At 39.1% G+C, this 13,315-nt stretch overlaps 1 protein-coding gene across 5 annotated transcripts in view; it reads right to left on the reverse strand.

Moving 5' to 3' along the window:
* Positions 1-13,315, reverse strand: part of RAI14 (retinoic acid induced 14) — a 90,905-nt gene that overhangs the window by 17,545 nt on the left and 60,045 nt on the right. For all 5 annotated transcript variants that reach the window (XM_062018340.1, XM_062018339.1, XM_062018338.1 and 2 more), the window contains exons 4-5: positions 2,116-2,204; positions 312-376 (exon numbers count right to left, since the gene is read on the reverse strand). In XM_062018340.1, coding sequence (XP_061874324.1) covers positions 312-376; positions 2,116-2,204 — 154 coding nt within the window. The remainder of the gene's footprint in view (positions 1-311; positions 377-2,115; positions 2,205-13,315) is intronic.

The raw sequence follows: 13,315 nt of genomic DNA on the forward strand, positions 1-13,315 counted from the left end.
ACAGACAAAACACAGGAAATAAGACAGAAGCAGCAACCTGCCTGAAATCCAATCCTGCTATGTCAGATCAGCTGCACATGTAAAACTATATTTTTGGTCCACTCAGGGAAGATACCACATTGTTTCCTATCATCCACTCACAGTGCCTAAAAGGTCTTTAAACTCAAGTACTAATTTTGATTGCAAGGACACAGGACAACAGTATAGAACTCTGATGCAGATTATTAGCAGGAAGTGTGTCAATATGCAGTGGAATCAACTCAGTGGAACAAAAGGAAAACTTCAGAAATCAAGATTAATTTTTACTTTACCTGAAGTAACCTCTTGATGCAATCAGAGTGGCTGTTCTTTGCTGCGAGGTGTAAAGCGCTGTGCCCTAAATGAATAAAAGTAAAGCAAATCAAGTATTCAACTAATCATGCCAAAGGATGGGAATAAAATCTTCCATGACATAGGAAAAATTTTGAATTATCCACCTTGTTCCCATCATGACACATGAAAAATAAGGATAGAGAAAGTAAAACAAAAGCCCACATCAAGCAGAACGGGTTTATGACAGAGTCTTGTTCAGGCAGGTAACAGAATAATCTTAACAGCTACCTCCACGTAAAGAAATGACACAAACATTGTGTCAGACTATACTTTGGCAGAAGTCTGCCATTGCGCAGTTATGTTTTGTTTCTTAAAAAACAATCTGCCTATATTACTCAGGTTCCCATTCAGAAAGATATCTGTCATGCATCTTCATGATTACTTCCATTTGGCAATGAAATAGGAACCCAGCACCAAGAGCAAGACCTGCCAAATTCACCATCTACCGCTACGACCAATTTGTGTCATCCATGAAACAGACATAGAAGACAACACAGAACATAGGCCTACTTCAGTTTGCATGTTATAGTTTCCCTTTTCTGTTCATTTTTTGTTAGCATCTGTGAGCTTGTATTTAGCTATTTAATACAGTGGTTTTCTGACTACAGATTTATGATCAAAGACTGCAGTCTCTTCTCTAGAAGATCTCACAGAGCATCTGAAAAATTAAAGAAGCCAAGACAGCAAAAGAATAAAGTATCCACGTAACTAAGAAAAGAAGGAGACAAGATTTGGTACTCAGTACAGACAGAGCTTCTTGTGACACTAGGATCCCACTGTAAATAGTATCACTGCTACAGAGAAGGACTTCTGTAATGAACAATGAGTTGACACTCTCAGAAGAGACCAGGTAATCTCTTATCATCCAAATAACTAGTAATTCCTGAGGCAAGATAAACTCTGAATAATAGTGTGTATCAGGTACATATGTTCTCTTACGTATAAACTGAATGCTTCTTCCAGTATAACAGACACTTCCTTATAGAGGCAAATAATTTCCATGTATGATAGATAGTCCCCCAGGCTGCAAACAGTGGCCAAAACAGAATCCGTGAGCACAACATTTACAGATCATTACTGGAGAGACAGAATGCTGACAGCTCACTCAGGTGACTCTGCTAGCCAAAAAAAATGCTGGGCTCAGATTCCATAGATATGTCAATTGAAATCTATTAAGAGACTGCCAGTTTCAAATTCAGCTCCCACCATTCTCATAGAGGAATAGTAATTAAGACATAGGACTTTTGAGGGCCAATACAGCTACTTAATAGCTCTCAGCTCTGTTTTGGCCTGTACCAGCTCTTTTCACTACGTCATAATCCCGAGGAAATGTTTAACTGTACAGGAGTTTCAGTAAATGGGGTTAATAGCTTGGATACACATAAAAGCAACACCGAAGATCTCCATTTAACCTATAAAACCCTTAAATGAAGTTAACAAAAAGAGCTGAAGGAGGTGGACTTCTAATTTTTTTTTTTTTTGCTTAAAACCAAATAAAACTTGAGCAACTATTTTGCATCTGGAGTCAACTATAAACACTGCTTTCTACAGTATTAAAGTTTTGAAGCGCTTTAGAATCTGAATTCTATGTGCAGAAAAGTAAGTATGCCTAAATTTTCAAGTCTTAAAACTGCTTTTCCTACATAGTGTGTGAGGAAAAGCAGTGTTGCACTCCAGCACATCAAAAATATCACAGGCAAACTGAGTGTATTATGCTAAATGTGTACGTTCACAGAGCCATACCTGCACCATCTTGGGCTGTCACATCTGCACCGTGTGTCACCATGACCTTGAGGCACTCCGCATGCCCTTTCGTGGCTGCCAGGTGAAAACTGGAAGAAAGCATTTATATGTCACTATTAAGACTTCCTTCTTCACTCATTCATAAACCAAGTAGTGGCAAGTTCTACCCTCCCTGTCCTTAGATCTTTTGGCACTTCTCCACTACCTTCCAAGAAGGTAATAGTTCTGAAAGTGAAAAGGCACACTGAAAAGTTTCTGTAGTCATACTTTATGAAGGCTGCTCTCTCATTAACCTATACCATACAACTTATGTGCATATAGTCCCACCCAAGTCCTAAACTGCCATTCCTAATGATGTAATATATCCCCACAGAATGCCTAAGCTTGGGGAACTACTGAAGAAAATACAATGATTGACTTTGCTCTAGTCATTCCAGCCAATCTTCAAAATCTACCTGGATGAGTTCCCGTGTGACCTACTCCAGGTGGTCCTGCTCTGGCAGGGGGGTTGGACTAAATGATCTTTCAAGCTCCCTTCCAACCCTTAAGATTCTGTGATTCTGTGATTTCAGTGCACAAAATTTAGTTCCTCTAAAAGGTGATTCTGCTCTTACATTAAACTACATCAATTTGTGTTTCTGCTCTGTCCTTTACAGAGCTCATTTCTCTTCCATGTAGAGGGAGAAAAAGCCTGTAGTGGTTATGAATATCATCCGTAGAAATCAGAGCTACTGGATATTTGTGTGACTATGGTAGACATGTATTTTTTCAACTTCTGGTTTTGCTTTTCATCTCAAGCACCTGCTTGTTTGAACACTGGGAAACTGCTGAGGTTACCAACCACACCATGGCAGGGTGCACTTAACAACATCAGTTACCAAAGATGTAATTACAGAGCAAACCAAAAAAATTATATGCAATTGAAGACTTTTTACGGCTAAAGGTTCACGTCTGACATCCTTAGCAGCTCAAGATTCACAGTAGTCCTATGCACACGCTGCTGAATTAATTTTATTGAGAAGTAAAAATGAAGGAAAAGCTTAAATTCTCCTGATGCATATCATGCCAATACCAGCGAGTCTCAAGATATAGGCACAGTATGGGCAGATACACTGCTTCCCTGTGAATCCTACCAACATCCATTTCATATATGGAGCCAATTTCTAGTGGGAGTAGTGCAAAACAACAAATTCAAGACCAAACACTTCCAATTACTATTAAATTGTGTGTGAAGAGTTGGAACTTCCATCAACTGAAAAAGCCAGTATTCCCAGGATGTTTCCTAATATCTTTTAAAGAAGATGTTAACACAGCCCTGTGTTATCAGAATTTTCTTTTTTTTCCCTGGAATCTAACAGGAACTTCCCAAGTCATGCAGCCACACCAACTGCTGTATTTGAGAGTTTACATTCACATTAAAATGAACACCAAAAGTTCAGCCTGCTAACCAGGGAAACAAGGAGTAACACACAGGAATGAAACACATTTCTGGCATATAGTGTGTGAACTGCAACACTGTGTTTCCCTAAGTTGTAGAATTCTTTGCAGCTTTCCTGAAAACTCGGCAGAGAAAATGACCTACAAACAAGATCTGGCAAAAGGCAGAGAGTTAATCAAAACAGGAGAGGCTCCTGGCACAAAGTCCTCTACCAAGTATGGCAACTACCTCACTTTCTGCAAGGAGTCCTTCTACAGTGGCTGCAGCTGATTGCAAATGGCAGACAAGGCAGTTCTTAAGCTTTGAATTCTTCTCTACAAATACAAAAATATCCTGTGTGTTCACCCTCACGCTTAGTACTGCCACAAACAAACCAAAGAGTTAACACTTCCAAGAGCATAAAAAGCACTGCCGCCAGCTGTTCTCTAGTCACTCAGAATCAAAACTTTATGTACTTGGTGACCAATCCAAAATTGTGCAAACATTCTTCTTTAGAAGAAGAGGTTTCTCAGGCTCTGGGAAAATGGCTGGAAGAGGGACACAAAACCAGCCTGACAAATTCCAACACCTCCAATTTAGCCAGCACAACATACCAGCAAATACCGGAACGCAGTCAGATATATTTGTGCAGACACACAACACAATCCAAGTCACTTAAATATTAGGAAGGCTGTGAAGCACGCACTTGGCTCACATTTGACAATATTCACAAGGATAATAAATACCTGAATAATAATAACTTGGCTAAATCTAGGACACTGAGCTTTTATGGACAGACTGTGTAGGATGGCGCCAAATGAAACATGAATATGCAAGTGTAAAATAAGTTTTATTTAGGTAAAATCAAACTGCATAGAAAGTATCAAAGAGAAGAAAAACTTACACCCCTTTCAAGCTGTGAACCTTTGAACACTTCAATTACCAATGTAAACAATTCCCATGTCAGTTCTCAACATATGCAGATGCTTTGTTTCAGGTGGCCAAAAATGACTTTCAAGTAAGAAATACTGATGAAAAATATTGCTTCTCTAAAATTAACCAGATGACACATCATCTGTAAGTACTACAAGTGGTACGAAAGATGAGAAAACATGTATAAAGGATGTAAAGATGAGAGAAGATATATGAAGGACATAAAGATCTAATGAAAGCAATGAAGCTATGTGGAGAGAGTCCCGTGAGAAGAAAGGATGATAAGGCTTAACTCTCATTCATTTATTACAGTGACCCAAACCAAACAGCACTGGTCTGCTATAGCTCCCTTCCAAGTGCTTGCTGTGTGTTCCTTCCCTACATCCTTGTACTGATATTATCTCTCACATAATCCTGTAGTGAGATGTGTTTTCTTAATAATCTAAAAGCAACTGGGAGGAGAACTGGGGACATGGTTAGTTAGCTGCTGGTTTAGTAAACTGAGTTGGCTTATCAAGAGAGAAGAATAACTCTAGACTGAGATGAACCTATTACAGTTGTACTGAACTCAGAGTATTCACAAAGGGCTGGGCAAAGATTTCCCTTTAAGGAGTAATCATTTTTAAAGTTAATAGCCCCTGCTTTAAAAAACAAACCCAAACCAAAACAAAAAGCCCAACAAACACTTTAGGAGTAGATACTGAGGGTTCCTGTGTAGCAAGGGAGGCTATTGAAAAGGAGAAGCCTGTAGATGATCATTTCAGTACAGAGTAATTCTTCACAAGCTACATAAACTTTCCTAAAATATTTCAGGCAAAAGCTGCAGGTTTCCAAACATTTGAGTTCTCACCATTTGGAAGCCTTAAGTAGTGGTGCATTTTACTTGCATCTTTCCTGAATAAACTTCCTTGATATGAAAGCAAACAACTTTTCCTCCCACTTCTTGGTTGTGCAATGACTCAGGCAAACAAAAACAAACATGTAAGGCTTGATGTGGAGCAAAGGCCATGCTGAGGGTTAGATTCTCATTCAGCCTAAAATACCATTATAACATAGTTAATTTTCCCTTCACAATGGAGAAGCATATCACTATCACTTAGAGCCACATTTTGATATCCCAGCCTGAGCTTATTTGAGATAGATTTCTCTCATTGTTCCAAAAAGTCTCTGTTCCTCCTGAGAATCACGACCATCTTATTATTATTGTCTCCAAACCATTCAGTGCAGCAGAAGAGAAGCCACTCTTCCCAGTAGTTTTCTCATTGGATCCAGAAATGAAGCAAGTTTGCATTTGAAACCCACCTCAGCAAGTAGCCAATAAAAATCAGTTGGTGGACACTGCTTTATCCTGGGAATGTACGGATCTTTTAACTACTCTGCCGTTAACAAGACAAAATAAAAACCCATGTTCTTTGGAAAGAACACAAAACCCTGTTGGAGTAATGAGGCCTTGAGGGTAAGAGTGAACACACAGCAAAATTTCGTCAGATTTGGTGTCAAGCGGAGAACAGCTACAAGACTATCACCTCAAAGTCCTGTTAGGACTTCAAATTTTATGACCAGAAATGTTACTCAACTAATATTTTCAACAGCACTGATAGAGAGATGTTTTTGTTATGAATGCCTGGTGACTGAATAGAGTGGACTCCTGTGCACAACATCTCTGAACTCATTTTAAACACTGGATTTCTTACAGATAAGAGATGTCAACTGGTAAACCACTTACAACTGTCCTAAACAAGATCATCCCTTATTCAGGGCAAAGGACCTTTTCCAACTAAAAGTTTTAAAGTCAAGCTAGCAGGAAAAACGAGGCTGCTTCAATCAGTGTCTGACAGACAAAGCACAAGAGTTCAGATAAAGCTGATCTTTGCTAAAAGGCCAAGAGTGAGCGCTTCTAGAAACTATTTAAATGTCAGACAGTCTAACCCCTGAAAAGGCACTGTACTATTTACTGCTAAGCTCACAGAAAACATTTACTTGCAAACCATTTCACCACAGGTAGAAGGAAAGAATTAATCCACATTTAGAGGTTAGACTTGTAAAAACTTAGCTAATTGAGCTTGCTAAGTGCTAGCAATAAGACATGAGTCTGCCTTATCCAGGTTCTCTGCTTAACCATTTACACAGCTACATCTGCAAAACTGAGCACAGTCCTCTTACTGAATGTTATTTTGACAGCTGTCTTAAAACAACTGGGTGGTCCATATGTCTAGGGAAAATGCCACAAAAGCAGAGTGGAATATTATAAAATAACAAAAAAATAAATACAAAGTCTCAATTTAGGACAGTAATGTTCTAACTAGGAAATTTTCATCTGTGAAAAGAACAGGGGTGAAAAAAAAAGCTGAAAAATTACATGCAATCAAGAGGGCTCCATCACTGTTTGGCAAGATCATGCTCCAAAGAGGGTTTTGGGGCAGATTTTCACCAAGGTTTGAAAGTAGTCTGACATACTACTTACTAAAATCCAAACCAAGTAAGGAACATGGCTGAATTACAGATGCTCAGTGAATATTATATTTGCTGTTTTCTATTATGATAAACATGGAAGGAAGTCAAACTTACATACAAGCATATAATTACAGTTGTTCTCTGCCATTTAAATCTGAGTGCTCTGAAAATATTTTAAGTGCAAGAATGCTGGAAATACACTATGAACTCACACTCATTGTCAAGGTTTGAGTAAAAACATCCCTCCCTAAGGCAGATCATTGTTCTTAATTTTCTAATGTATGTCGACTCTTTGTTGACTTTTAAAACGTCTGACTTGTCTGCCAGCAGTTTGATGATTTATAGTTTTGCGACCAACCAATACAGGCAGGCAGCTTAAGGTTTTAAGAAGTTGACATAAGCAGTTACGGATTTACTAGGAGCTATGGAAGATATTTCCCCTCTCTTCCCCTTAGTAAAGTGAAGCGATGCACACAGTCTGTGTTCTCCTAGCTTCTATTTAAACATGAGATGGCATCTGCCCTCCCTCAATACACGCAAAACCCTCTGGCAAAAACCCTGCAGGCCTCTTCTGTATTAGCATATATTCTGGAACAGTTTTCAGAAGACAAAAAAAAACCCCAAACCAAGCCTACACAAACACAGTTTTCATGTAAAGTTTCCAGCTTTGCCTCATAACATAAAAAGTCTTGTTTCAATCAAACACACCTCGAGGTACAGGACATTAATAAAAGGCAAGCCTGCTGAACTGCTGTTTTCTTAATAGGAAAGAAGCAATTGCATCATGCAACATAGGAGCTGGCAAGCTACAGACTCCTGGTTTTAGCCTTCAAACTCAGCAAAAATATCCACCCAGCTGCTCTTCAGAGAGATTTCTGGGATCCCCAGAAGCTTTATATTTTTCATTCTCAGGTTGTGTTCCAGCAGTTCCATTTTCATACACAGTTTTCTTTGGCAAACTCTGTTACCACATTAACACAAACTCCCACTTCAAGTCTGAAGTGCACAGACTTTTCTTCCACGTACCATTAATTGTAAACGTAAGTGCTCACAATTTAGATTTATCATATGAAGTTTCCTGCAGAGTGTCCATTTTTAAAGTCCCTCAATACCTAAGTCAGCAAATTGCAACAGAGACTCTGCCAAGGGCAAGCTTCAGGGCATTCCTAGGTGTTGACACAAAGTCTAAAGTCTTGAAACACTACTTTTATTTTTGGTGTTGTAGGGCAGGAAAATGGACAAAGCACTACAATGAATGAAGCCTTACAAATAAGCATTTGAAGAGCCTAGAAGTGAGAGTAGTGTTGCTTGTGCCTTTAAAGCCATTTTCAGAGTAACAGAAGGCAGAACAGTACAGAAGATTCCTTCTGATAGTTGCTTCAAAAACCGCATCTCATATCTGAAGCCCAAAGGAGCACACAGTTAGCACCTCATTGTATATGCCTTCTGGCAAAACAACTTTTTATCACAGGGTGAAATCCCTGAGGATGCCATAGATGTGCCCAGATCAGTGGAACTTCCTTCCTGAGTTAAGCAAAACCAACTAGCCATCTATCTGCTGTGCTTTCTTGCAAGAACAGAGTTCAAAGTTAAAGTTATGCCCAACCATGACAGCAATGATTATCGTTTCTGTTGACATTCAGTCTTCAACACAGCCCTATTGGTACTGCTGCCTATGGGCCAGCAAATGCTTATATCCAGCTTAGTGCATGGAAAGCCATGAAGTTAGGGAATGGAAATCCTGAATCATGTTATTGTAACAAAAAGCCAGGAAAACAGTGGAAAGGCTGAGAACAACTGAGTAAAAGTTAATCTGAAGACAATATTTTTGTTGCATCAAAATCCACCAAGGCTTAGAAACTGCATATAGTGTTCCAAGAACCAACAAAGTATGGATATCCTTATGTGACATGAGGGATGCTCAGGGTTATGTGCTGTGTTTACAGTTTCTGTGTCTTTTAAACTTGCAATGCTTCAGACCTCTCCAGATTCAGAGCAACACAATTATTTGGATTTTTTGTTTTCAATTGAACGGTATATGGTGAACTTCTCTCACTTCAAAGGTGAATTGCAAATCACATGCAATAATATATGCTTAAAATAATTAATCTACTAGTAACACACTCTTCAGAGACCACTGCTTTAGATGACCTCTTAAGATTTGTTTTTATAAATTCTTTACATTATTATGGCAATATATTTTTATTTTCCATTTCAGAATAACTGCACTACTAATAAAGATTCTTGATTCCTGAAGAAGAGCAGGAACAGGAACACAGACATGTGCAGGAAAAGGCAACTTCAGAGCTTTCCTACATTTTCAAGTTAGTACTTTCCTAACACAGAATGCACCTGTAAAGCAAGTATCAGAAAAAGCAGAGGGACACACAAGTCCAACAGATATGAAGCCACCAGCATAGCCTATTGTCTGAGACCTCATTTTGAAGCTAAAAAGAAAATAAAAATCATTCCAACATTTGCATATTGCTCTGTTCTGGTTCTCTCTTCCTTTCCCTTCCTTGATTAGAGTACATTTTTAAGCCCATAGCAGCCATTTGGTGTAATTACAACGTACATACAATTCATTTGGTTGCACAAGTCTTTGAAAAACATGCAAAACAATTGCAGTCTATTATGTAGATATAAACCTGAAAAACAACTCCAGCCTTTGCCCTGTCCCCTCCAGCTTTAGAGAGCCTGGCTCTGGCCTGACCCATGAGAGGTATGCTGCCCTTGTGCTCCCCTGCCAGGCTGAGATAAGATGAGCGTAAGGAGCAGCCCCAATGTTCCTCATGCTGAAGTGGGGCACTGGGTTCTGCCTCCACTGCTGCAGCAGTTTCAAGCCAGGCATACAAAAACTTCCAACCACCTAGGATATGCTCTGATCCAAGCAACTGATAAGCTTCTTGAAACTTGTCCAGATCTGGTAAAATATGGGTATTTGGCAGCTTTGTAAAGAGAGCTGCTTTACAGGGAATTCCAGCAACTGTCTGATGCTGCATTACAGGTTCAGTCAATTCTACCCACGAGCTGGAGTGGAATGAGTGGCTCACATGCTAACTGAACATGTGTACAGAAGCTCTTCAGAAGATGATTTGCCGCCTTCTGAGATGACAGCCCTACTAATAGATAATGAAATGCAACAGTTTATTAAGAATAGCCATTCTATCAACCTGTGTGAAGCAGCAAGCATAAACCAGAAGACACAAGTTGGCTCCTAAAGTAAATTACAGAATGATTGTTTCCCCTTTGAACTCTAGCTACCATCTGCAGCAAGTCCTGTGCACATAAGATGCAAAATCCATTGGGATGTTTCTCAATGGTCAAAGAACTTTATATGAAATAAAGAGTTTGTTTAAATAAGTGGATTTTGTTTGCTTTGCAATATAGGAAATCACTAAAGAAAAAAAACCCTTCAATTTTTCAGAGGTGACGTTTAGGATCTTTATAATTGAAATCAGAATAAAGAACATTAATTTCTATCTCTTCAGAAGATGGCCTGTTCACTGTTTGTTTTTTTAAGGTATAAAGTTACTAAAATGCCTTATAAATGCTTAAAAATTCAAGTTTATCTCAAGTCCTGTCAAAAATATAGCTAGAGCTACATATTGGATCATGACATGTCCAAGACTAAGTGAAGGGTTACATACTCAAAACCATTAGAAATTATGTACACAGTTTCAGTCAAGAACCAGGAACAAACCACTAACATAAATTCTACTCTACAGATCTAATTTAAAAGCCTGCATGATTGGCAATACAGTAATGTTTGTATGAAATGTAGATTTTTTAACATTTTGACAATTCTAAAGTTAAAGTATTGCTCCTACATAAAGGAGCTAAGAGCATTTCATAGAATCATAGAATGGTAGGGTTGGAAGGGACCTTTAAGAGATCATCTAGTCCAACCCCCCTGCAGAAGCAGGTTCACCTAGATCAGGTCACACAGGAGCACGTCCAGGCGGGTCTTGAAGACCTCCAAGGAAGGAGACTCCACACCTTCCCTGGGCAGCCTGTGCCAGGGCTCCCTCACCTGAACAGTAAAATAGTTTTTTCTTATGTTTAAATGGAACTTTTTGCGTTCCAGCTTCATCCCATTACCCCTTGTTCAGTTGCTAGATACAATAGAAAAAAGGGATGTCCCAACCTCCTGACATCCACTCTTTATATACTTGTAAATATTAATGAGATCTCCCCTCAGTCTTCTCTTCTCTAGGCTGAACAGCCGCAGTTCCCGCAGCCTTTCCTCATAAGGAAGATGCTCCAATTTCAATTGTATAAATGCTCCATTTCATTTTACTATACATTAACAATTGGCTCATACTGAACAGAAAGTTAATCAGAATCATAGAATCATTTAGGTTGAAGAGGCCTTTAAGATTATAGAGCCCAACTGTTAACCTAGAAGTGCTAAGTTCACCACTAAACCATGTCCCTCAGCACCATATCCTTTAAATACTTCCAAGGATGGTGACTTCCCTGGGCAGCCTGTTCCTATGCTTGACAGCCCTTTCAGTGAGGAGTTTTTTCCTAATATTCAATCTAAACCTCCCCTGGTGCAACTTGAGGCCATTTCCTCTTGTGCTGTCTGTTGTTACTTGTGGGAAGAGACCAACCCGCAGTTTGCTACAGCTTCCTTTCAGCAGTTGTAGAGAGTGATCATGTCTCCCCTCAGCATCCTCCAGGCTAAGCAATCCCAGTTTCCTCAGTCACTTCTCATCAGACTTGTGTTCCAGATCCTTCCCCAGCTTCACTGCCCATCTTTGGACACACTCCAGCACCTCAGTGTCTCTGTTGTAGTGAGGGGCACAAAACTAAACACAGTATTTGAGGTGAGGCCTCACCAGCAGTGAGTACAGGGGGACAACCACTTCCTTAGTTCTGCTGACCACACTATTTCTGATACAAGCCATTGGCCTCATTGGCCTTCTTGGCCACCTGGGCACACTGTTGGCACATATTCAGGCAGCTATTGACCAACATCCCCAGGTCCTTTTCCACTGGGCAGCTTTCCAGTCTGCCTGGTTAGTGTCCTAGCAGAGGACAGCTTCATCCAACTATGCTGAGATTTTTCATTAACGCTTTGAATCATTAGTCTACAGTAGAAAGCAATTTTTCAGGGAACTTAAAATCAACGTCTTAATTGAATTACATTCATAACAATGCTACAGGGGACACGGTAAACAAAAATGAACTGACAGGATTTGAACCTGAGAACTTCAGGAATGCCTTGGAGAGACAAAAGCTTTTACACCTAAATCTTCCACAAAAACTTCACAAGAAATTTTGGTAAAAGAACCAGATTTCAGACATCTGTTGGCTGGAGATAAAAGCAGAGGTGGAGGTGTCACTGTTTGTGGTCTTTATTTTTGTCTGTGCTCTGAAATTTAGACATTATTGTGACCATTTGGACCTTCATAAACTAAATATCCTGATAAAAGTAAAGTAAAAAATATGTTTTGTTAGAGCTCCTATCAGGTCACTGGAACATCAATGAACTCCATTTCAGGCAATCCTCAAGCACTAGACCCTTCTTGCAACTCCTACCCTGGTACAATTCCCAAAAGACAATATGCTAGTATGTTTTTCTACTAAACTGTTCAGGCGTTTTTAAGAGATGACAGTCTGTACAAAAGAAACATCTTCTAGAATGTGGTGTTCGACTGAGGGTACCCAACGTGTGCACAAGAAAATAACGTAGAGCCTGCTTGAATTTCAAAGATCTCTTAGAGGATTTATAGCATTTTGTAATCAAGAAATGGAGGATAATACCGTTTTTCCACGTCACAGGCACTGGAATCACTTGACTTCTAATTTTGAAGACACATCATCTAAACCATTTTCTATGTTTCCTTTCTCAACTAGAACAGTATAAAAACTGCACTAAGTTTTCATTCCTCCCATAACTTCCTTTATGATAAATATTATTATGTTCAAGGAAAGACTCCCTCAGTTGACTAAAATCTGATGTACTCTTTGAACAGAGACATCCTTGGTGCCACTTCTTACACAATCTGAAAGTAAAAAATAGAAAAACTAATACATGTACTTGATAAACATAAAGAGTTTGGGGATGGAATATGCTCCAAAATGTATTTTCAGTTCAGCCTCCAAGGCATGAACACTCTGGTTCAAATGAAAGTATATATTTTTACTAACTGCTACTGACAATAGTTGAAATAGTTTTAAAGAGTGCATTTGTGGAGGTTTCTAAAGCTTTTTTGTACCATTGTCAGACTCATTTTATTAAACAACAGCTGACTCAACTGCAGTTAAGAAAATTTACAGAGACCTATTGTTTCACTTAATAGCCGTAAGTATTTAATTCTAGTTCAGTACCTTGTAGAAACATGCAAACATGGCAGTGATGGACTGGCACATAGACAAAGTAACTTT

The sequence above is a fragment of the Colius striatus genome, chromosome Z (genome assembly GCF_028858725.1).
Source record: "Colius striatus isolate bColStr4 chromosome Z, bColStr4.1.hap1, whole genome shotgun sequence".
Taxonomy (NCBI): domain Eukaryota; kingdom Metazoa; phylum Chordata; class Aves; order Coliiformes; family Coliidae; genus Colius; species Colius striatus.